The following is a 26,459-nucleotide window of genomic DNA, read 5'->3' as shown; positions in this document are numbered from 1 at the left end:
GTCTTTGTGATTCTTTTTTGCCTTCACAGAACAGCTGCATTTACATTACAATCAAACAACATAAATGGAGTTTATTTTATTAATTGACTTCTAAAACTAAGTAGCTACAATTGAATTTATTTAGCTACTTATTCAGTATACTTATTTACTTACACTAAATATAAGTATAATAAATATACTTATATTTATATATTAAATACTTAACACAGTATCCCTTTATCTTAACACATATAAGGGGAGCTGAATGCAAATTTCTTGATTTTGATAATATTTTTGAAAGTTTTGCATCTCAGCTGGGTTACTTTGCGCCGGTCCATGATATTAATCCCACTGATAACACACTGACCTTTGTGTGTTTAATGTGACAAAATGTGAACTTAGCATGCCATGAATACTTTTTCTTATGCTGCCAACTACAAACTAGTCAGTTCTTTCCTCTACAATGGCTAGGTGAATTCTTCAGGTACTTTGAAGTGTATAAAAATATGAAATAACTTACCGAAGCGGTAATGCAAATTATCGTCCTGCAACATTTGTTGTGCTGACTGGCTGTAAATATAACTAACAAAGCATTTCCTCTTGCGTTTCTATGACCTCACAGCGACATGTTGACCTGTTGACCTCGCCTTTAAAAAATATGAAGTCATTCAGCCCTTACTACAAACCTAGTAAGCCTAGCAAACGCAAAAATAAGAACCTACGTGAAAGTAGAACCTTTCAAAGCCTCATTCTTTGCCGACTCAGCGAGCTGCCAACCCGTGAGTACAACTTGATGTTCCCACATAAGGGATTGACAACTTAAAGACATCCACTCAACACGGGACCCAAGGACTGAGTGCGTTGTTTCCGTGGAAGTGCCCTGCCGCTGGATGGGACTCCGTGTTTTGTTTGGCTCCGGTCGTTACGACGACAAGAGAAGTGAAAGAACAGACGCGACGTGCACCCTGGACTTCATCTTGGTCTGAACCCTTTCAATTATAAAGGGTTACAACTTCATCCTCTGCAATATTCATGCACCGGGAGATGACTCCATCAGACGTCTTAGATTGCTGTAAGTTGAGATAAACACTTGCCGAGTTGTTGCAGCCAATCGCCCGCCTCCATTCCTCAATGTCACAGCCTTAGCACTCAATAATTCAAAGCTTGGCGGTAATGAGCTCCCCGTAGGCCCTGTCCCCGAGGAGCCTCCCCGCTGTGCCCTTACTGTAATGTAGTTATATCTCATGTCAGCTTTCAAATCAATTACATTTCTATCTGATGGCTAAGTAATTGTGCTTGATTGAGTTTTTGGCACGCCAGCCAAGTGTGCGGTTCTGGAACTCCAGCCAGTCAAAACAGGAAGCTTCATCAAATGAAACTGTATTTCATCCTGATTGAGGCTGCTTGCATGATAAGCACAACTGTAATTATGATAATAATAACAATAGCAATCTGTGTTTTCTCAGCTTTGTTGTTGTTATTCTTTTCTCTCTCTTTTCTTCCCCCTGTCAGCTCTCTTGATGAATTCTTGCCCAAAGGACAATGAAGTAGTGTTTACTTAACTCAAGATGCTAAAACTGATTTGATTGTTTTTAACTTGTGCAATTTAGTTGATTAAATGCAATTTCTAGCAGTAATCTTGAAACACGTAGATCTACACACCGCTCTATACTTTGTGATTAATTCTTTACATTTTTGAGGCATCTGACAAGAAAAGAAGTGGGAAGTGAAGTTTGAAATGTTGTCTTTGGGTAAAATTGAGATCCGCTAGATTTTAATGTTTGTATCAGTAAAATACAATTGCTTTTGTTATTTGTTTTGTGAATAAGATCACAAAGGGCTCTTCTTCCACTGCTTTTCTCGGAGTGGAGCAATGCTATTTTCCTCAAGCTATGTGATCACAAAGCGCCGCGTAGTTTAAAACGTCTCCACAGTTCCTGATGTTTTCTGGGCACTTCTCTCTCCATAGCTAGAAATAGCTACAGAAATAACAACAGCGTCAACAGTGTAGGTGTTAGCGGAAAGAGTTTTGTCCTGCAACACACAAAACTTCTGACCTGACCACAAAGTGCTTATTACGGGGCAGATCATTTCCCTCCAGGATATTCAGTAATCAAAGTATTTGAATTTTTCAATTAATCATTTCAGCCCTAGTGTCAAGCTAAACTAAAGTTTTAAATGGTTACAAAAATGCAAGAGATTTAGAAAATAGTTTTAGGAAATCATGTGAAAAGAATATATCACCATAAAAGGCAGTAAGAGAATTTTGAATTTTTTTTCTGTTATTTTTGCTATTTGTTATCTTTCCTTTGCTTTACCATGTTTTATTGTGTGGAACTATATCATCTTGTATTGAATCAAAGCATTGAAGCTGAATTACTATAAATAGCATTGAACCCTTTTGCTACCGGTGCTTTTGTAGCATTAAACTAGCAATAGCAATAGGTTTGGATAAGCTAAAGCTAGCATACCAGCAGCTAGCATGGTGCAAAGGTCAGATACCATGTCCATGGTTTACTTTCACTGACTGAGGGTACTGATAGATGTGTGAACAAATGATCGAGGAGTCTCTGCATACGTAGATAAATGTGTGTAACAACGGATGGACAAACAGCCGGAGGGATGTATGAATGAATGTCTGGGCGATTGCTCACATGAATGGGTGGACAACTGGAGATGTGCAGGGAAAGATGGATCAACACAATGCATGCCTGAGTGGACAATGGGATTCTCTAATGGAAAGGTATTGATATAGATGAGGGGGAGGATGGTGTGGTTAGGTGCATCAGCAGCTAAATAGTGATGAATTGTGGCTGCTTTCAGCAGCACTAAGTATAACAGACACAGTAAAGCAACCGAGCTCATCCATAATCAGCAGACACAAATGACTGTCTTCATGCCAGAGGAGGACTTCTCTGGAAATGAAGCCCTGTGAGTATCTGCCAACCTGCCTCTCTGTCTCCGCTTCATCAGCCTTTTTCTTTCTCTCTTTCTGCTTTTTTATTTCATGTTTCCTTGTTGTTGGCGTTACCCTTTAACTCCACGTGTATTTTATTCTCTCGTCATTTCTCTCTCCAAGACAGTAAAGCATCTCTCTGCCTGTCTCTTAAGCTGTCTTCTGTGGGGGTTTTATTTTGTTCTCTTATATTTTTTTGTATTCATTTATTTATTTATTTATTTATTTATGCAGTCAGGGAGCCACTGGGTGCACATCTACAATCTCGCCTTTCATTTCATGGCTTCTGGAAATGGATGTTTTACTGCCTTCATTAAGGCGTGCAGCAGTCAGCGCTGTGTTTTCCCTCTGAAGTTTAGCTCCATGAACCTCGCTATTAGAGGACATTATGGCCCCAGATTTCAGGGCACAGTGGAACACTGTATAATTTGATTAGTGTTATTAATCAAGTGTAATACTGCTTTTTGCCCTCGTCGCTCTCTCCCTCTCTCTCCTCTCTCTCACCCCCTTTCCCTCTTTCTGCTGTTTTACTTCTACTTTCAAATGCTTGCCTTGCCTCTTCCTCCTCCTCCTCTGTACTCGGTGTATTTCGCCATCACCTGCAGTACAACAAACATCCAGAGAAATTGACAAAGGTCTCTACACCTTCCGGTTTAAAAACAATGATTTACCACTTGTTATTTTCCTCTCTCCAAACCCGTAACCTTGCTTTCCACCCCCCACCCCCCAACACACACACATTGAGTGATGCCCCCCCCTCCACCTCTCATCTCTTTACCCAAGACATAAATCAATTGAGATGAAAGTTCCATAATTGTGCTTGCTGGGAGGGATTTGAGCAAAATTGCGCTATGAATTTTTTAAAGGGAATTTTTACTAGCTCTTCAGCGAGACTTGGGCAGCAAAGGAAGGTGAGGCCACAAGGATTTATGGGCCTGGATTCTTCATTACTGAAGTAATTTTCCTGCAAATGATAGTGCAGCACCCTGGAGGGGCGGGGGCGTTGTGTAGAGGGGGGACGAGGGAGGGAGCGCTTGGCCGCCTGAGAGAGTACAAACCTGCTTAATCTCTTGCGGAGAGAAAGAAGCTCAGAGCACTAATATCATCTGTAAGAGACCGAAGCGCCATTTGTTCACATCTAAACCGCAGCCAGTCTATTTGTGATTCATAGTAATTGATTGCTCAGATTTGTTCCAGGACTGGTGGTACGAGCTGAATTCATTACAGGGGAGGTGAGATCCTCACTGATACAGGAACCACCTTCATGCCGGAGATGCACCAATCAGAGAATTCGGGGCTGATTTCCGATCTCAGTTTTTTGAAAAGCTTTGTTCCGCCGCCATTTCCAGCCAATTCCAGCTATTTCCTTGAGAACGCCAAACAAGCTACTTTCAGAGTGTTTTATTTGTAGCGTTCTTTAAATATTTCCATGAAGGGCAGAGGCAACGTCATACTGATTACTAAGTATATCTTCTAAAACTCCTCTCTTCACACACACAGTTGACATGTTAGCATATTAGCATTACAAGCAGGTCAAAGCAGTTTCCATTTGTCTTCTGTGGAAAATGCAGAATATTACATAAACTCAAAAATGTCCCCAAACTGACAATCTTTTCTTTTAGACCCTGCATCCTCCAAAGCAACCTGAGTAAAGTTGCACCTTTCACCCATTCAAATCAAACGTTGGTGTCAAATGTTTGCACATCAAAAAGTTTTGCTTGTGCCGCTATCATTTTAAAGTTATTAATAAATATTCAAAGAGGTCATCAAAGGTCAACCAATCCACCTAGCCCCCACTTTTGCAAAGTGAAGCAAATTTACTTTTGCAAAGGTGCCATATTGTTTTGATATCAATAAGCTGTGCTAACAAATTTTAAGCTACACAAACATAGCACAATAAATTTTTTATCAAGGTTATCTCTGGTGACCTCTGGAAATGTTGTTTTTAAAATTTTTAACAGCACAAATGACACCATTGATTTTGTGAACGTAGACTGGCTGGTTGACCTTTATTGACCTCTGGAAACATTTATTAACCTCTTTTAAATTATTTTAAAACGAAGCAGCCTTGCTGTGATACGTTTAGCTGTCCTGGTACGTGTCCCTACCTATTTGATGGTAACATCTACATTTTGTCAGTGATGATAAGTTTTGAGTAATACAAAGACGGAAAGTATCAACATGTTGACCGTGATGCTGTAGCTAAGGTTTGTTCTAATGCTTCCACTTTTTTCTTCGTGCGGTTTCCATCCTTTTTCTATCTGTGTGTAGAGCCTATGCCCACCTCATATTGATTTAGATTTGCTTTTGCCAAGTTGCCATATTGTTCTGTCATGAAGAAACAATATGTCTCTCCGTGTCTGTCTCCCTCTGGTCTCTCCTTCTTCCTCGTTGAACCTTTCTCAGTCTAATATGGCTGACATTCTGTCTCCATCTCTTTAGGTGCAGCCAGCAGCAGTGGCCCTCCACAAGGTTAGTGTGTCCATGATGCCAGGTCTCATTCTGTATACTGCCTGCTGTCCAGTCAATTTTACAGCTCAGTAGCTTGAGAAGCACAGGGGCAAAATCTGCTGCAAGATGGAGAATGAGAGAGAGAGAGAGAGAGAGAGAGAGGGAGGTGGGGGAGGGGGGGAGGACGGGGGTGGAGAGAGAGGGGTAAGGAGGGACGGTTAAAACAAAATTATTGTGCACCCTGTCACCGACTGAAGTGGGTCCCCATTCCCAGCACACTAACAACTCAAGACAATTAGTCACTTCTCACCAGGCTAGACCTGAGAGTTACTTAAGTGCCAAAAAGAGGCAGGCTGTAAAGAACCGTCTAGAATATCTATGAACTGCAGCTACCGAGGCAACTCAATGGCCTGAGTGGAAACAGCAATGAAATAACTCTGCCTGAGTTTTTTTTATGTGTTGCTTTTTTTTTAATGACACTGAGATAAAAATAAGGTTCTTGAAACTTTACTTTGGCGAAATGATTGCTTTTAAAAAAAACATACCTTTAATTTCTGGAATTGGGAGCAAAAATACTCCAACTAAAATAGTTCTATGGATTTTTATTGACACACGCTTGAGCAAAAAATGTAAGCACCAGGTAGATTTTGTTTCAGTTTACAAATCTGTGTTGAATCAGCCACAAATCTCTTCACAGTATGAAAACGCTTCAGTTTTTGTTAAATATCTAATGTTTTCATATCTTATCATACAGCACTACACTATCTGATGATTTCCGTCAGCAGAGATCCTTTCTCTTTCCCATGTTGCTTGAAACCTGTGGCCTGCTTAATAATGTGGAACATCCTTCTTCAATAGATTTTCTTTAATTGAGCTCAACAGACAAACTAATCAACCAGCTCTCTGAAATTAATTATAGTCATTCAAAGAGCCCTGACACACAATCCCATCTATACAGTCAGGCAGCTGGACCCACGGTGGGGTTCTAGAGGTTAAATCCAATTTGCATAATAATATGGAACATGGTCTAATACTTTATTCTTTAAGAGACTTCATCAAATTAACTCTGTGTTTGTTTGAAAAACAAGGCAGCATGATTTTTATTTTTCCATCCAGCCTCTCCTTGCTTTTCTAGACAACGAACAGACAGTCATAGTTGCTCTCTGGAGTTCAGCCTCAACATGCTGCTCCAAGCCAGGGTTAGCTAGATAAGGAAGGTTGCTATGTTCTTACAATAGGTCAGCTAAAACATTATTATGTCTTAGGTCTTTGTTTTTAAAGAGGTAAAATATAATAAATTGTCATTCCAGTCTGCACTTTTGTACCTGTGGCACATCTAAAACCAGACATGGACCCCCGTCTCGTCTCTCTCACTGTAAACATCATCACAAAGAAGGAAATGGGTAGATACTCTCTGTAACACGCCGATTAACTACACAAAATAATGCACACCAACTGGGATGCAGTTCTACAAGGAGTGCATGCAAAGATGAAGTTTGTTAAAGAATTTCCCCTGAAAAACGGAACTGCATGTGTTGTTAGGTGTTGTTATGACAGACAGTAAACCAATAACAGGTATCAATCAATAGTCGAGTTTCATCAAGTAATCAGCAGGAGTGCACCAAATGCAGTTTTCTGGCCGATCATGAGATTTAAAAAGTTTGACCTGCCAATTTCGATTTTGGTCGAAACTGATTTTTTTTTGTCTGTAAAGTAGAGAATGTTGTGTCAAAGTCACCAACTTGGCAACAACGGGGACATCTGCTAATTTCAAGACTTTTGCGGAGGCAAAAAATGTTGGTGGATAAAATCAGTTTACCATTTAAGTATCGGCTGATTGCACATCTCCTAAAATTAAGGAAATTGGGGCCAATTTGTCAATCGACTGATGTATCAGTGCACCTGTACTAACCCGATAGATACTGTGATCAGGACCCCCAGCCAACACCTTAGGTCAGATTAACAAATTTACGGAGTTTACTTTATTACCCTATAACTGTCTTGATGTGAATTGTGTTCAATTTCCTTATTTTTTATTAATTCTTTAAAACAGCAGTATGTAACTTTTAGTTAAAAAAAATATATTTTATTTACATAATTGTTAAAACTGTCACCATTTTGTGACATGTTATGAGACAGAAAACTTGTGGAAAGATGGATCTCCTCCACCTCCTCCCTGAGCTACTATAATTGCCATTTCAAGAAATCCACTGCACATGGTCAAATACAGCCAATCAGAGCCAGGGGGAGGTTCTTAGTGCTGTCAAGCATGCTCATGTATGAGCAGCTCAATGTGCTAATGACAGAAAAACAACATGTGGAAAGCTGTTTATTTTCCATCATCTGTAACCATGCTAACTAGCCTTAGCAATCCTGGCAAACTCTGCTATCAGGAAGAAGTTGCACCATAGAGGAGAGCAATGGAGAGGGTGTAAGCAGTACATACCTGAGGGTGATTGATGATGCTAAGCCCCTCCTCATGAATCTGATTGGTTGTTTCTAATCGAGGTCTGTCTGTCTTTAGCTAGCAAAAGTAGTACTTGGAGAAGGCAGATGAGCTCAATTTCTTTTCACAGATTGTCTATCCTATACCATACTGACAGTTTTAACAAATATGTAACAAATACTTTTTTTTTAAATAAAAATTACATAATGCAACTTTGATTGGGAAAAAATAAAGCTAGTATGTCAATCACACTTTACATACACTGAGTAGTTCATCACTTTTGTTTTGTGAGTCCCTGGAGCTTCAGCCACCACATCTCCACTCCCCCCATCCACCCTGAACAAAAGTAAAGCCTGACTAAGGTGGGTGGTGCGTGGAAGATCAGGGAGAAAAGTTTGTCCTGGGCCCTCTGCAGAGACTCAGCGTGACCAATTGGGGCGAAGGGGATGAATAAGGCCATTCACTGGGCTAATGAAAGAGCTCCCGCCGGGCCCTGAGTGAGGGTGGGCCCATCTGCAGCACATAGGCGTGCACAAACCAGTGACCTCAAAAATTACCCAGGAAACACTTCAGGACAGTCGCCCCAGCAACAGGCTGGGGTTTGCATGGTAACCAGCCGCTTCAGTCGGTGCCAGGCAGCGTCTCACACAGAGCTAATTTCTCTCTCGGCATTGAAAGGAGTCCGCGTGAAATCAACGTCATGGGACAAACCCCAGGCGTTTTCCTGAGGGGGGAACTGTCAGCGCTTCTCTCATGTGAAACTATGCAGGAGCTGTCCTCTCCTTTTGAAAGGTGAATGATGCTGCCATTAGGTCTTTTTTTTTCTATTCTAAATTAATCCACCCAACTGGGCATACAGTAAAGCAGTTTGGAAGATGAGACGTTGTTACAGTCTTACGGACGAGAGACAAGGATCCGTCAATACCCCACGGACCAGACATAAGGTTTACAAACATCTCTGATAACAGCGCTCATTTGGGCTTTATCTATGATATTCGATTTAATATATTCATCCTTGATGAACCAGGTCATTGAAGTTTCGCTGCCGCCCCAGTTCCCCCCCACCCCATCCCCTGTAGAACTTTTGACAGCATGAAATGACAAGCCGCCCCTGCATGCATCTCCCACGTCAAAAAGTAATGAGATTGTGCTGCTGGAAATATCACTACAAAGCATCGGGCCTGCGCTCGGGTCTGACTGCACCTTCAAACGGCGCTGCCTGCCAGCTCTCCTGCCTCGCCTCCCTCTGCCTGCTGCAACACAAAAGAAAAAAAGAAAAAGAAAGCGAACAAAAACAATCAGAATCAGAGCGAGCGAAACGGCAAGGGAAGCTCCCCCGCGCCGACACAAACGAACATGCCGGGGCCTTTCATCCTGAGAGTGATTAGCCATCCGAAACGTTTTAAAAACCCCGGGCTTTGAGGGGCGTTCGTCAAACGAAAGCGTTCCATTGAGGAGCGGCGGTGAGATATTTCTTGCCGGGAAGTGCCAGTGATCTCGTCTCTAATTGTGACACCGCTGACAAGGATGGTGTTTCTGGGAGCTTTTTAAGCGGGGCTTTTCGCCGTGCTCTTGTTTCCCCCCGTCCTGTCAGATCCACCACCAAAGGCACTGGGGGGAACAAAAAGGGCCCCTTAGATTCTGTTCTCTCATCCATTTGCTTATTGCATTGTGCATGAATACAGGCCTAATATAACACATTGTGGCCTAATATGACCTGAGCTAGTTCCTGGTAAGGCAGCATTTGGCGATAGACGTTCAGAAATAGTAAAAATAAGGACGATTATGGTTGGTCGGTTTGCCTACTTACCTGTTTCATACCTGCTTCTTGCCATTTTGAACCCTTCTTTGCAATTTTAATTCCCACATTGTCTCACACCTTAACTGAGCTAGCGTATCAGTTAGCTTTTCTTTGAAAAAGTAAATTCATGAAGTATAAGTTGTCATAGAGGCTGCAAAACATTCCCCAGCTGGTTGTTAATACGACAAAGGTCAGTGTAGAAACTCCAGTTGGATATGAAATTACCAAGTTGTTGAGGGACAAGTATTTCTGCAGGTTCTGCATCATTAACAATGTTTGTCAAACTTACGCTATCAAGTAAATATTTTGCATTCTTTCTAAGAGTGTAAAAGGCATTGTTCCTGATAAGTTGGCCACTAAAGTCTACTGTGTGATTCAAGGTACAAAGTGAGAAAACCAGGGAATGTTTCAGTTTTTAGTATAAGGCTTATCAGATTCTCATCTTTCTGTTCTTCTCGATTTTCCTAAAGATAGGTAAATTCTGGCAGTGGCAAAAATAAATGACCAGCTACTGTACTAACTCATCATAAACTAATGATGTGGGAGTTTTTCACAGATTCACAAAACTCACCAATTTTTATTGGTGAGTTGTAACCTTTTTAATTAGTAACTTCTAATTATTAACGGAAAATTCTTCTATTTATGGCTTTTTGATAGAGCGTGGCTAAAATATTGTGATATGACATGCTATTGTTTAGTGTTTGCAAAGCAGCCAATCCAATACCTCCATTCATTTTCCTTACCGCTCATTGGCCAAAGCCATAGGGGAAATAGTAGAGGAATACCATGAATGTTAGCTTCTTCAGTTGTGCTAAGACAGTCTCCCCTCTGTGTATTAATGCATATTAAGGTGTAATTTGTGCGTGAAGTATTAAAATGGACAATTCTATGCATTTTCAGAGGGCTTCCCAACTACTCCTGGATTTTATCCCGGGGTTCACTGTACATTTTAAGTCTTGGAGAAGCAACACTTTTCTTCAAGCTAGCTTTTGTCTTCAAAAGCTAGCTTGAAGCCTTCAGAATTTGGCTCAGCTTTCCCTCGCTCCACTCAGATGGCAGATTCTTGAGCGTTTCATGAAAAGGGGGGTTCTGCGGTCTGAAGAATCAAAGACTCGGTGACGGTAGGAGGGGAGGGGCGGCAAAACGCAGGAGATATAAGCGTCGAATAAACAGGAAAGAAGTTAAGCTCTGGCTCATAAAAATCAGTATTATAACAACATTAATTGATGCTGCTGAGTGCCATATGTGGCACCATATGGAATAGCTGCCCCAGAGGCCTGCTATAATAGACAGCCCGCAGTGGTGCTCACAACTTGGCACATTTACAAACAAGGGATGTCCCATTAATATCAGCTACACAGACTGAGCAGCAGTCAGTGAGGGAGGGAGAGAGAGAGAGACAGAAGGATCAAATCTGGCTCTGTTTATGTGCCATCTCCTTTTTTTAACTTGCAAGATACTTAATGTTTATAAATATCTGTCATATTTCACATGCAACTTCAGCTTTGCTATTCCCACGGCACCTTAATTGCAGTAATAAATCGCCCCTCCCTCTTGAGTTGCTCAGACCGCCCTCCGTCCGCCCAGTTGCCACTCCCTGCACAGATGTCCAGCAGACCTTTCATGGCACACGCGGGTCCACTCTTCAGGAGGTTAGGTGATTCATGACTGCTTGATAAAGGTGGCGTGAGCGAGCTCGGCTTAACCCCTCGTAGCCTAACTGTAGGGCAGCTCTTTATTTACAGCTGCTACCTGCAATTTGCAGTACTTCCTGTTCACAGTGCTGCTGCTTCTGCTGCCGTCTTACACCTAATGATGGCTAAAATATGTCCAGGTGCCCACAATGTGAGATTCCTTTGAAACGCATTTCATTTAAACCAAACTATTCAAGTGGATTACTTGTTCAAAGTGTTTGTGGTCACAAATACAAACTTGATTGTATTTTAGTCGGAGATTATGTGATGGAGCAACATGTAGTAAATTTTAAAGGGGAAGTGAAATGTTTTATGGTTTTTGAGAGTTTTCAGAAACATGTACGCATGTTGAAGGGTCTGTTATTTTGTGGAGCCACGTTTAATTGCATTTCCAGCTGCAGGTCTGTTGGATTCGTCTTGGCAAAAAAGCTCAGCTCAGATTGGACAGAGAACATCTATGAACGAAACAGCTGTAAAGTCTTGCAAAGACTCAGGTGAATTAAGGACTGGACTATGGCTGGGAAATAAATCAATAACAATATATACCGTGGCAGACACACGATCAATATCAATAGATAATACATCTGATAGAATTTTCAGCGGTTTCACTGAACTACAGTCCAGAACCGCACAGGATTCTGGAAGATAGAGACAAAGGAAAGCTAAGCTAAGCAAGGTTGGTGGAATCAACCACTCTCTCTTTGGTTACCTAGCAACTACCTGCTGAGGAACATGTGCAGCAGCAGTTTCAGGTTTTGCCACCATGCCTCATAACTGCTTCAAAATAAAAAATAAAAAAAAACAACAGCATGGAGTGAAAACTGGACAAAAGAGAAAAGGTCATGTTGCCGGATTGGCAGTATTTCAGATATTTAAAACAAAAAAACCCTAATCAATAATTATCTATCTATCAACAAAAAATGCTTATATTGTGATAGTTTTTTAATCCATATTATAACCCTATTCTGGACTGTGACTATACATCTACTTGAGCTGTGGAACACTGCAGCTCCGCATTTCCATTTAGTTGGTCAGTCACGTCTTCAAAGGATAGGAGTGGCGCTTTTCACTTTTCGTGAATTGTTCCCTCACATAAACAACGCAGTGAGGTCAGTGGCTGAAAAGCATCGAAACCTGAACAAGTTCAAAGGGTGAACATACTTTTTGCAAGGCGCTGTGTATGCCCCTGGCAGGGAGGGGAACAAGGTTCTCATGAAACAGAGTTGTCAGCCGTTCTGTTGAGCTTCATAGAATGTGAGGTAGAACAAGAACAGTGTACAGCTGTATCCTCTCTGACACAGAGGGAGGCAGATGAAGAGCAAAAGACAGGAAAGACATAGAAAGGAGAACGCTCTCTCTCTTTCTCTTTTCTCTGATGTGCACTGATGTAGCTACAGCTCTGGGTCAAACGCTGCCAGTGTTTTGTGTTCATCTTCGTCTCGTCTCCCCAGTGCTCCTTTAAATTATTCACAGCCTGAAGTGTGCAATGTGCCTGCCTCCCTCTCTCCCCTCTCTCCTCCCCTTCGACATCGCTCTGTCTCTCTTTGACTGTCTTCCCTTCTCTTGCATCCTCCTTTATGTGACAAAGAGTTTCCGAACCTTCCAGCCTTTTCCATCTACCGCCAAGCTATCAGTACAGACACCATCCCTCTTGCACATTTGCAAAACTCTTGCTCTTTACTCCTGATGTCACAACTACAGCCAAGGGTTTCTTTGTGTTGGAAGGAGAGTGTGCTAGCTGTTAGCATCAAGTTTCTGGAACTTCCAATCCGTACTATGTATCCAAATATTCTTAACACTCTGCAATTTTACTTTGTCCAGTATCCAATGATTAACCGTGATTAATGATTATGATGTTCATGTTGTTTGTTTAGTTTTTATCAGTACATGTACCTACTATAAACCTAAATTGCACTTCGCATGTAGGGAAATTTCTTTGTGCCAAGATGTGGCACAAAGGAACACCAACTAACATGCTATGTTAGCAAGATTCAAGCACTGTAATTAGGGCTTTAACATTAACATATGAATTTTGATTAATTGATTATATACATTATGAAAATGTTAATGCAATTAATCACTTTTCTTCTTCGGAACTTTTGGATGCTTGTGTTTCTGGTACGGCTGTGAATCTGACGCACAAGCAACATCCGCAAATATCAACGTTGGACAAAAGATCTGATTCTCTTGGCTCACTGGGGTTTCATTTTTGCTTCAAGAAACAATCTGATGGAACACCAGAAAAAAACTGTAGTTGACTGTAGTTGCACTAAATTTAGTTAACTAATCACCGAAGACATTCAACCCTAAAATACCATCTCAATGCAAAATATGTTGCAGCAGCTCAGATGTCCCCAATGAATACAAGTCATGTTTGATAAGGTAGATCTGTCCTGGTCGTAAACTCAAAATCAACACTCCTTGGTGTGGTTGTTGCTACTTACTTAAGAAGACTGAAAGTCACTTTCATCATCAGTGAGGTGTTTGAAATGCAGTGAGAGCAATCTTTAAAGGTATAGGAGGCCATTTGAAAGGCTGCAACAGAGCGAGAGACAGCAATACTTCAGCAGATAGGCTGAGCATATTGCAGCAAAGTTTCTTCAGTTGATTATTTGTTTTTAAAAAGTTTTTATGCCTCTTGTGGCCTTTATTTAATAAATGTCAGACCGGAAAGTAGACAATGAAAGACGGGAAATGCATGCAGCAAGACTCATCTGGCCAGGAGTTGAACCTGTGGCGCCTGCGGTTACAACTAAGGCCACCGCGATACGCCATTATTATTATTATTATTATTATTTAAAATATCTGTCTATTATGCTTAATGTTGATTGGGCAGGAGTAAAGTGCTGTAAATTGTAGTTCTTATGGAAAGAGCCACAATTTTACAAAAAAACAAATACTCTCAAATCAACCATAATATTCAAATCGGTGTGCATCCAGAAGGTCCCGGTGAGAGGACAAGCTGTGGCCCTCATGGCCACCTACGGAGCGAGCGGAGCTCGGAGATTAGCTGATTCCAGTTCCAGCCATTGCCCACAGAAACTCATTTGTAATTCTGCACCCCGTCTGTAAGAGCGTTTGATCATTGCAAAGAGTGAAGAGGAGGAACCGGGGAGGGGCAAGGGTAGCCAAAGCTTTTGCCCTCTGCATCACCCCCACCTCCCCAAACTCTTTACCCGCTCTCGCAATTGCTGTCACCCTGTATGAATGCCCCCTCTGGCCTGATGACAAGTCTAGCGTGAAACACTTGGCTGCCCCCTGAAATTAGCAGCAGAGCCCCCCGGCAGCACAAGCTTCTCATGACCAGCCCGCAGTGGGCTACCGCCAGAATCTTTTCATTATCACTGTGGCCTGCCAGCCCCCCTGACTCTACTCGTTCTGCCTCTTCCTCCATCAAACCTCCCTCTACTCCTCCTTCCCCTGTGCCTCGGCCAGAGCTCAGTCAACAGCATCTGTAGGGCTCATCACGGTACTGTCGGAAGGAAGAGACAGAAAGAGCGTTCCAGACTTACTTCTTCATCTGTGTACATCTCTAGATGTTTTCTATTCGTGTTAAACATTTGATTTGGTGCGAAGAAATCCCGCATATGCAAATGTGCTGCGCTTCAATGTCTCTGCATGTTGGCTTGACTGGATTAGTGGGGGAGAGAGAGTTAGCAGTAGCAGCATGGAGTGAGACGGAGAGAAAGAAGGAGAGTAGAACAGAGCAACGCCTGGAGGCTCAATCTGTTCCTCACTGAGCTACATCAGTGTTAGAGACGGCGGCCCGGGCCGCAGGGAAGCCTCCACTCGCTCCATCAAACTGTCAGGGAGCCAGCGGAGCTGCACAGGGAGACTCTCAGCTGCCCCCGGGGCCAGTTCAAGTCAACATCCCATTTCCTTGCCTCCTCATCTAATTTCTCCTAGGCCCTGACTTAAATTTCCAATGCCCAGTGTCTCCCACCGCAGCTCAGCAGCACCGGGCCCGGGGCCACGTCAAAACACAGCGCGGTGCTCGGTAGTCTGCGTGTGTTGGGTGTGTTTTAGGATTTCTGACCTTATGAAGCCTGTTTCGCCAACATATGCTACTATGTGAGGACTCGCTGCTCTTTATGGGGCCCAAAGTCGAGGCACCAGAAGAAAAAGTGCTGTTTTTGGGCCCAGTGGTTAGGCTTAAGACTAAGGAGTAAATGGGGTTTTATTGTTAGACTATGGAAATCAGTGAAAAATGAATGGAAGTCAATGCAAAGGAAATAAGTATTTTATATGTGTGTCTTGTATTTCTTTCATTGCAAGAAACATTTTCCTATTGTGTACTATGTTGTGGGGACCGACTGCTCCTTATGAGGACCAAAGTCTGGACCCCATAAAAGAAAGTGTTGTTTTAGTATTAGGAGTTTAGTTTAGGTTCAGTTAAATGAGTTTAGGTTGGATTTAGGGGAAAGGTTAGGACTATAGGGCTACAGAAAAGAATGAAAAATGAATGGAAGTCAATGCAAAGCCTTTGTGAAGGCAGAAAGTCATACTTTATGCGTGTGTGTGTGCGTGTACTTGTCGAGCTAGCCTCTTTGGAATCATTTCTGGTATATTTACTAACCTTCTGAAGACCGATGTGTCTAATTGGCACTAAAGCCCAGTCCGAGTACAGTGGACCCACTTGTTTAGGGTCAGAGTTAACAGGTATGATGAGAATTAGGTTTTGGTTAAGGTTTGTGTTAGGAAGAGTCGTACTTACCAGGGTTGCAGAAAATGTCTTGGTTAGGTATTAATTCAGTTATTAAAATGAATGAATGTCAATACAAAGTCATAATATTAGTAAAGATACCAATGTGTGTTGGCGTGTGTCTGTATATGCCAAACACTAAAGTTGAGATAGCAAACCAGCTATGGTCACACAAACAAGAGGCCAGAGGAAGTAGGAGAGCTTATGAAAAAAAGTGGGTTTCTTATTTCTTCCAGTCTCTCTCATCCTTTTGCCCATTTTTCTTCCTCCAATGTATTCATAGCGCAGTTGTGTATTCCCCGTCCCGTCAGGTTTTTTGGCAGTCCTTTCTCTCTGAGCTGAATAAATGCTCCCCATTTGCTCATACATCTGCCATTACTGTCTGTTTTTTTCCCCCCTCACCAAACTACTCCAAGCATCACACTAGCCGCTCCGCCAGTTCTGTCACTCCCCGCCGGGATTTTGCTGAAAGCAAAGGTTTGAGGGATTTGGAGAGGACAAGCCGGTCATTTGATTTAGTAAAGGAGGGGGATTGCTCTTCAAGTCCGCACTGCTATCACCATCAATCTGTCCAAATCCTGCAGCTCTGCAGTCCGCTCCCTCCTCCCAACCCCACTGACTTCCTCCAGGACTTCTCCAAATACTTTGCATGGAAGTGAAGTGAAGCAGTGCCAGGTCTCAGTGCTGTTTACATGGACTCTGGGTAATGTTAAAAATCTGCTTAGTTTGGCCCCAGGTCAGGACTATATCTCTCCTCGCCCTGTCTTGATTTACATGACCCCTGCTGACTCTTCCCTGAAGTGTGTCAGCTCTAGACCAGAGGCGGCTGCTGTGTCTGTCTAATGCAAAGAGCCCTGAACTTGTCTACTTCAATCCCCCTCCACTCTCTCATTCGCTCTCTGTCTTCTCCCAATAGCCCCCCCTCCATAAAAAGAGGCTTTTCCTTTTTCTTTTTTTCGCCGCAGCCCTCTCTGTTTGCACAGCCAAGTCCAAAGTCCTGAGCTCAAATATGGTTTTGCGTTAGAGCCTGTCTAGGCTTCCCGGTCGATATCATTTCTGCCCGGCAGAGCTTTTTCTTCCAAGCTCATTCCCCGCAGACCTTGCATCTTCTCTGCGATCAATACTTTCCTAATCCAGGACTCCCAGGTTGACCCTGAGTAATCAGCTGACTTCCCATTCAGGCCCGTCGGGGAGGTCAAGTGTCAAATGGCTGTATATATTTGATCCTGTGACCAGATCGCTGTGCTGGGAGCTTCTCTCACATGCATCCAGAGGGTTCAAGAGAATTCACTGGACAGATGTTGTCGTTTTTAATTTGACTTGAATGCACTTCAGTTAGCGCCACATCGCCAGCTAAACTACAAAACTTGAACATGTTTGATTTGTTTTCTCTGTTTGTGTCATTTTTTTATCCAGTCAAGTCTGAATCTGATGAAATATTCCAGCACAACTTAAGAAAGCAACTGGAAAAAGTCTTCACACCCAACAAACTTTTTAACTTTCACCCTGTTATAACCATGCTATTGTATGTGAGAGACCTACACAAAAGAAATGCTTCAGAATTTATAATAAATAAAATTTTTTTTCCCCAAGCAGTTAACAATGCCTCTTTAATAAAAAAGGTGAAATGCCGTTTAGAACCTTATTTACAAAAAGTACTTTTAATCATGCAAACAATCCTCATCAGAACACAAACTGAAATTTAATAATAAATATGACTGCATCTCAAAAAAATGTGGTTCATCAAAGTATTAAATCAGGTTGGCTGAATACAAAAACAAATAGCACAAAATACTTATTGGCATGACATTTTGAAAGTCAATTTTTCTTACTGTGATGGTTTATCATAAAAAAAAATTAAATATTTTTTTTTTAATTCCAATAGAATCCATTGAAATTTGCGGTTTTAACATTGCATCTTGTGCCGTAGTTTTTCAGGCTCCGTAAGTGAAAAGGGCAACGTTTGCGTCTTTGCACGAGATAATTGAAACTTCCTGATGTGTCGTCGACGCTCCACACACTTGACAGCACGTCCACGGATGGATTTGAGGTTCTGTATCCACGCCCCCATCCGAACAGCCACAGGTCTCACACACCCCACTACACCCCACACCTCATCCCAGCATCTGCAGGAGGGAAATTGCAGGAGAAAATTGTTGGTGTTCAACCCGTATCTGACACTTCTTTGGTCCTCAACTATCTAAAAGGACCATTACCCCCTCGGTGGGCTCTCACTCCAGGAGGTTGGGGTTTGTCAAAACTCTTCTTTTTTTTACCATCTACGGTATCTCAGTGGAAACATCTTCTGCATTTGAAGCCAATCGGACGTTTTTTGCGTTGTTATTCACTTGAATAGTAGAGTGAGCCGGCAGCTGTCAGAAGTAAAACAAATCATCCCAACATCTGCGCTGTTATTTGAATTGATCCATAATAACCTTAGCTTCTTTTTTTTTTTTTTACGCCTCTTCTTCCCACGTCACATACTACACCTTAAAGCTTAAGGCCGCAAGGAATTCATCACAAATTGCCACTTAAACAATCGTTTGCATATGATCTCCTCCTCTGTTTTGGATCCTTTTGTCTATAACTTCTATTGCAACAAACAGAAAGGGACAAATAAATGCCAGGAGCTCTGGAAGCTCTAGCTGCGGGAAATGCAAGAAGAGAATCCAAAAAAAAAGAGAGAGAGAAAAAATACAAAGCAAGTACAGGGTTGCGATCAGCATTCAGGATGACAGTTGTTGACGCCCTGCCAGTATTTACTTAACCAGACAAGTTCCTCTTTGGTTGCCTCCCACCCCACCCCTGCTCTGTATCTCTGAGGCAGAACCACGGCTGACCATGGCATCGTCTGCTCTGACAGTGACGAATGGGGCCGTGTGATTAATTTGCTCTGTCATTTTAATGCGCTCGGGGACGGAATGCGTTTATTTTTTTCTCCCCAGCCTGAAAACGCAGGCATCCATCCGTCCGTCTGATTTCGGGTTGCGTTTTCTCCTTGGCTTCCTCGGTTCTGCCGTGTTTCAGGGCTGAGCCACGGGGTCGTCGTCGGGGACGGCCCAGGTCGCGGCCTTGCTCACGCCGGGGCCGCTGGCTGGAATAAATAGGGTGTGTGTGAAGTGTTGAAAGCTGTGTAAATGTCGGTGCACGTTGGGAGGAGAGGAGGCCCTGCAGAGGACGTGGTGAACTGGGTGGATGAAAGGGAAAAGGATTTGCTTAGCAAGGCCTGTCTGAGTGTTGGAATATTGCTGGACAGAGGTTTGTACAAACTCACCATCAGCATGAAGGACACTTTCATTTTGGGCTTTTGCTTCATTTATAAAGATTAAATTTAATGCCTCCGATCCACATAAAATTACGACATTTACACAGACACACGTGTTAATCTGTGACACAAGTACCAGCACCACAATCTACTCCTCAAAATTTGGCTAAAAGTTTCAGTTTCTCACATGGACAAGCCGAATTCGTTCCAGAGGAATATTTTATCTGTATGGTCAGAGGAGTTGATGGCTGGGTTTCCATTGACCATAAAATTGTACATATTGGAACGACGAAAATGAACTTGCTCAAGGGAAAAACGGAAAAAAAACAAACAAAAAAAAACAGTTATTCAACGTACGTGCTTTTACGCCGGAAGGAGTTGGGTTTACTGCAAAGTGGAATTACTTTTTGTTTGCATCATGCTAGTTTGCATACAGCAACAAGGCACTTATTTGTAGACGCTGGCCTCCTTGGAGAATGTGCAGCTAGCTCCACCTGAGGTCTCAGCATGGCAGCGTTCATCAGAACGTGAGTTTGTTGTCTCTTCTCTAAAATCTCTGGCTACAATTTCCCCAAAACGGCGCAAAATTATGTAGCCACTCCCAAGTATAGGAGGCTTAACTCTCCAACACCTGAACAAGTTGCTGACATCTTGTCTGATGATGAGCGTTAGTGCTGTGACTGAAATATACAGTATATGTCTTGTAAGTCACCCCATCATGAATCTTAATGATTCAACACGTAAACAAGCTTAGTCACTGCGGATTTTAGTTGCATTTCTCATTCAATGGAAACACTGCAATTCCATAATAGTGTTTTGTTGACATTAGTAGAAACCCCCCCAAAAAATTTGTGTACATTTGTAAAGGAAACTCTACTAGTGACAGAGCTGGTTGAGCATAATGACAAAAACGTTTGGAGGACTGAAGGTGATGCTTTCAAACCTAATAACGCACCAAATGCCTGGCGATCGTAAGGCGTCACAGTTCCAGTTTACTTATAGATGCGCTGGGGCTGCACAATGCATCACAATTATAATATCATATCAAAAGACTCTTTGCAGTGCAATGATAAGAATAATATACATATACATATATATTTTTAAGATAAACACCCACAAGCGTCTTGGTTTCCGTCTGGCAGTTTGGTGAACAGCACTTTTCTATGTCCACTTGGACAACTTTGCATTTTCATAAGTCGCCTTTTTTTCATAAAGCATTTGTTAAAACTACTGTCCTGGAGATGATACTTAACGATGTCCCGGATGTTAAATGACAGTCTCGTTTTGCGTCTACGGTCACAATTTTCCGCTTTTGTTGTATTCCTTCCTTCGACTTGCCTAAGTGAAATAGCCCAACAGGGCAATCACACACAGTACCGACAAAATTGCTGGAACATTACATCCATCCTCACTTCCCTTCATCTCTGTAGCATCCCCTCTCCCCCCCCCCTGCCTGTGCTTAGTGTTTAGCTTCCCTCGTTCCACCTGCCTTCCCCCTCCCCTCCCGCTGCGTAGTGCTGTGTCTCCGTCCCTGTCTGAGCTAGTATTCCCCTCTACGCTCTGCTCAGTGCATGCTTCTTGTAAAAGGATAAGCACCACGCTGTGCTCTTTTGATATTATTTTTCCTCCTCGCCTGCTCCAGCCTGACGAGGCCTCGTCTCTAGTGTCATGGCTACCGCTGCAGCAACAAGGAGAAGCACGCACCTGGGGAATAGACAGAGCCAGTTGTTCATCTCCATCACCTACGGTTTACGCTTGTCCTTTTGTAATAGAGTGGAGCCCACGACCGCTGTGAGATGGAAGTCATCCTCTTAGCTGCATGCCGAGAATACGTTACCACTGATTTCCTGAGGATACAAGATTTCATCCATTCTCGCTCTCTTTTTTTTATTTGTATTTTTTATTATTTGCTTTGTTTTTGGGCTGCACGTATAGATCGAAATAGAAAAATATCCCTGTTGTTCTCTAAAATACCGTAGCAGGTTGAGACAAATAGAAGATTTAAATTTGGACTTAACTGGAATACAGCACCAACTATAAAGGGGTTTTTCTATTACAGTCTGATAATGTGAGTCAAAATTAGTAGAAATGTTTGTGAATTTTCAGAAAAGGGAATATGAGCATACAAGTACTAAATGTTTTTGTCCATTATTTTTCCAAATGTGTGCATCCTGGGAAACCTTAATCTCTGATCTTTATTTCAGTACCAATAAAAATGACAGCAAAAAGTCTTTAAAAAAATAAATTTTATATCGTATATTTTTTTTTTTACAACACATCTGTCACTGTATACAGTAAAGTCAGAGCCCAACAAACAACAACATTGCTGTGCACTGCAAGGACACAAAATCTTACCAAGTATTTTTGGTCCAGTTTCTATTGCAAATTTCTTAGTACACGTAATAACACCAAACTAAGTTTAAACTAAACTTAAAGCTTATTTTAAATCAATAATCCCTTAATATTGATGGAAAAAGTACTATTTCCATACTCAGATTTTCTCACAACAGAATATTTTTTTTTGTTATAAATGGAAAAAATCTGCCAATGGGACTAGAACTTTTTCATCAATATTAATGAATTATTGACTTGAAACAAACTCTTATTTCTGGCTGAAAATTAACTTCTAAGTAGTTTTGTATTAAGATACTTGCACTAGAAACTAAACCGATGTTACTTGCTAAGATTTTGAGTTTCTGCAGTGTAAAAAGAAAAACATCACAGCAGAGGCTACTTGAGTGCACCAGTTACAAGAAGTGGTGCTTCTGCACTGCGCCGCTAAGCAGTACACAATAATTGAATTTAACCACACTGTCGATATGGATTAAATTAGATTTATGTTAATTGAGCTTTTATGAAACCAACATTGGAAACATAATAAAAGTCTGGCAAAATAAAGTAACAATCCAGTCACATTTTCAGTTTTTCACCAATTAGAGATTATTGTTGTCACAATAAATCATAATTCTTTTCACAAAAGAATCACGGAAGTAGTTACTTATTAAAAATTGGGCAATTTTTCTGTGTGCTATTATGTCAAATTGACCATATTTCCTGTTTCTGACAAGCCCTGATGAATACTTACTATTATTTAAATAGTAGAAAACTTTAAACTTCTATCAAAGAAGCTTTGTCTGTGAAAATATAAATTTAGGTTTGTTTGAGTTCTGCTGAAGTGTGTTCAAGTGCAATATCGTCTTAATATAAAATTTAATCATGTTATGCTAAGATTTGATGAAATTATACAATATTTATTACAGCTACAGAACACATAGATGTAGTTTGGCACAGGTCCTCACTGATGCATTTCTTTATTCAGTTTGATTAAAAAAAAAAAAGAAAGAAAAAAAAGCGAAACCCAAGATCATTCCTGCAAGATCTGCAAATGAAAGTTAGTGTTAAAATAAAGAAAAATGTTATTAAAAGGGAGGCAAAAGGTCAACAGGTCAGCAGCATAAACTTGTGTAAAATTTAAGGGGTATGAATGCCTACTTTTTTAAAACATTTTGTCACCTTAGATTCACAAACTTGAATGTATTCTGTTAGAAAACTAAACATAGTAGTGCGTGTTTGTAAAATGGAAGCAAAGGCATAGCAAAAGGTGACAAAAAAGTGACAAGGCTCAAGAAATATGGGTACTTTCACAAGCCACGGCATATATAAAGGCCTGATTAAAGCTGACCAATAATGTATCCGATAGTTTTTCTTCTGTAGACGCAGTGCCAGTATGTTAACAAAAACCGCAATTCACATTAGCAAGAATAATGCTTGTTTGCGTGTGGAAAAAAGAACCGGGACCTTCTTTGAGTGTTTATGCTTGAGTTAGTAAGGTAAGCCCCAGCATTAACCCTCCTAACAGGCTGAGAGGCATTGTTCTTTTTCCCCATTGAAGCCCCGTCGCAGCATGGACGCCTGCTGTCTCAGAACAGTAGGAGGAATCATGCTTGCGCGGTTATCCACACATACATGCTTCCATTATCACCTCTTGAGGGATCCTGGCCACCGAGTCCTTGCTCTGATTACTCTCGTTACTTAATTATACATTTGGACCCACCACGCTCACAACAAAAGGCTGCTGTGCCTCCATTGACCCGGGTCTTTCCTCATTGTGCCCAGCCCAGACAGGGAGTCAAACAAAATGAAAAGGCTCCACGTAAGGATGTTGTGGCAGCGACTTCATTGACAGATTGAAGGCCGATTTGCGCCGGGGACCACTCCGCTCGCTCGTTGTGGCTCTTCGCTTCAATCGCCCTTGCCCCTTGTGCATCCTGCTGTGGGGTCCAGTGGGACAGCCCCGCGGTTCCACCAGTCCTGTTTTCACGGCTTCACCACCTACCGTCTCAGGGGGAAGGGGTCACGAGTGAAAGCTGCAAATGAGTAGCTGCGTTTTCATTGGCCGAAAAGTTGAGCAAACTGGAATTTGTGAAGTTGTGAACGATGGCGTCGATTTTCTGTTTTAGAGATGTAGTCCGCCTGTAGTTTTGGCAATGGCAGCGGAGGAAATGAACGAAGCCGTTCAGTCCGTGTTGGCTACGCCTCCAAATCATCATTTACAGATTAGCATTCAGATTGGCACTTCTCTCTTCTCAGTGGAGGATGGTTGTTTCCGGTAAGCTTCATAGCGCCACGGCCAAACATTAGCAATTGGGTAAAATGTTAAATTTCAAAAGAATCCACGCCTCCAGGAAGCAGTCGCTCTGTATAGCCGGGCGTCCAGAGGGTCTCCCTCTGCTGTGCTTCACGAAGCAAAGCGTAAAACAAGGAGTTGGTTTTTACTGGGATAACCCTCACCCAGCTACCTAGCTATAGCTCAAGATAAAAATTCTAAATGCTAACTCCACTTCATCAGAAGTAAGTAGTCATTCAGAAGCCTTGAAACCATAGCTCGTCTGTACAATCTTGAAGTAAAAGTTCCTCAAAATGTCACATAGCCATACCTGTGGCTCCAACGCCTCAATAAAACGCAGATATCTGCTCTGATAGACTAGTGCTGTGGCTGAAGTATTAATATATCTCATGTAAGTGTTTACATCCATCACTTTTAAACTTAATCACACTTGACTTTAATTGCATGTCCTTTTTAAGGGAAACATCACAATGGCAAAATTAAGTTGTTGTTTTTTGTTTGTTTTTTTCAAAATAAGCAAAACATCTTAGAACATACAACAAAAGGTCTTGTGCATATTTGTAATAGAAACACAGCAACTGATAGAAATGAGATGGATTCAGATTTCAACTTTTACCTTTATTGTCATTAACTTCACCTTAACGTCCTCAGAGTAATTAACAGCATTTGTGCAAGTCTTTTTGAACGTATTCATTTGCTGAAAAGAGACATTCCTGTCTGTGAGCATACCTGAAATGAAAAGCAGTGCCCCCCATTATCGGCAAGGTCTTGGATTTTTGTCCTCACAACACCTCTGAGCCTAATTGTCACGAGCCTTAGAAGCAAAATGACTTATGAAAAAATAAAAAATAAAAAATTTCAGCGTCGGAGACAAACCACTTCACTTCCAGGGTGAACAGAAAGTGATTTGGCCCTCTGCCACGCTATTCAACGCACATATCAGAAAACATCCTTTCTTGTTATTCTCTTTGTTTACCCTTGTAAAAGTCTGACATAGGAATTAAAGGCGGGCTCGTCACAACGCAGATTTGAAATACCACACTTAATAGGCGCAGTGAGAATTCAAAGAACCTGTGTCCTTGAGATCCTATCGTCCAATTTTAAAGCACACTTAAAGGGCTAAATGACAAGCTGCAGCTGAATGCATAATTACCGAACAGGGCTCTTTATAATAGAACTGTGTGTCGCAGTATTCGTTTTCTCATCTTTTGCAAACTTCCAGCATTGAATTTGCAACAAAAACACCAGAATGGCTTTCTGTGCGTCTGTGCGCTTCTTTTGAAACTTTGAGGGGGAAAAAAAAAAAACCTCTCTCTTTGACTAACACGCTCTCCTTTCCGTCTTCATCCTGTGCTGTTTGCTCTGAGAGCTGACAGTGAATAAAAGGTGGCACACAAAAATAACATCTGCAATGATCATGCTACGTGGGGGAGCCGAATGAATAATTCCTAACATTTCCCCGTGTTTGTCTGTTTTCTGTTACAGTGTGACAGCGAAAGTGACATTGACGACAAGGTAAGGCTGCTTTTCCTGTGTTTATTCACACGCCACATGAAGTGACTGGGAGTTGTGAATAACAAAATTAAAGCTCCCATCTAGAGAGAGACAGAGAGAGAGAGAGGAGGTAGTCAGAAGGTGTGGAGTGAAAAAAACAGAGCCACAAAGAACCACAGCCTCTGTTGATTATTTTTCATCTTGCAGAGATTAAAAACGTCAGCAAAACGAGTCACAGAATGAAATTTATTTTGTGTTTTGTGTAAAAACACTGTTTTGTTTTGTTTTTTGGAGTAATTTAGAAAAATCTTGAATCGTACAGCATCTAGCATAGCAGCATGTGTGATATCAGTAAAACTTTGCGTCTCTATGAGACATGCCATTGCAGACACAAACAAATTTTACATCTAAAAATGTGTGAAAATGGGCATGCTGTGGTGGCGTAGGGGATAGCGCGACCCACATTTGGAGGCCTTCAGTCCTCGACACGGCCGTCGCGGGTTCGATTCCTGGACCCGGCCGACGTTTGCCGCATGTCTTCCCCCCTTTCCTGTCAGCCTACTTTCAAATAAGGGACACTAGAGCCCACAAAAGACCCCCTGGTGGAAAAAAGTTTTTAAAAAATATGTGAAAATCTCTGGTGTACTGATGGCACAATTATTGGCAGCACCAATAATTTCTTTTGAAACATGGCTGCAGTAAAACCTCTATTTTCTTTGCCACCATGCACAGTGTACAGGATTTAAAGGAGTTTAAATGATATACAAAGTTCACTGTTAGAGAAGCACAGCAAAGAGTTGGTCTTTGGGGATCTGCAAGTCTCCGTGACAACCACTGGGCTCTATCTACATGCCAGCAATCACAAATGTAAATCTCCATAGTGCTTCGCCAGATTGGACTAAAGCCCCCCTCTCTGTTGTCAAGTCTCACTCTATCTGGTGAATGTTTGGTGCGGTTCTAGCCAAGGTGGTTGTGTGTCCATTGGTAGATTGTTCCTCACTAAACAGGCTTGAATATGGGCAGGAACATATGTGGGAATGTGGG

The 26,459-nt window shown here is 41.8% G+C and overlaps 1 protein-coding gene across 10 annotated transcripts in view; it reads left to right on the top strand.

The window, feature by feature from the left end:
• fbrsl1 (fibrosin-like 1) overlaps positions 1-26,459 on the top strand; it is a 348,347-nt gene that overhangs the window by 208,153 nt on the left and 113,735 nt on the right. For 9 of the 10 annotated variants that reach the window (XM_044112685.1, XM_044112683.1, XM_044112688.1 and 6 more), the window contains 2 exons: positions 5,378-5,407; positions 25,407-25,436. In XM_044112685.1, the coding sequence (XP_043968620.1) occupies positions 5,378-5,407; positions 25,407-25,436 (60 nt within the window). The remainder of the gene's footprint in view (positions 1-5,377; positions 5,408-25,406; positions 25,437-26,459) is intronic. The other variant, XM_044112686.1, reaches the window with a different exon arrangement.

Source organism: Gambusia affinis, linkage group LG03 (assembly GCF_019740435.1).
Source record: "Gambusia affinis linkage group LG03, SWU_Gaff_1.0, whole genome shotgun sequence".
Lineage (NCBI taxonomy): Eukaryota > Metazoa > Chordata > Actinopteri > Cyprinodontiformes > Poeciliidae > Gambusia > Gambusia affinis.
This window is presented reverse-complemented; position numbering and strand designations above follow the sequence as displayed.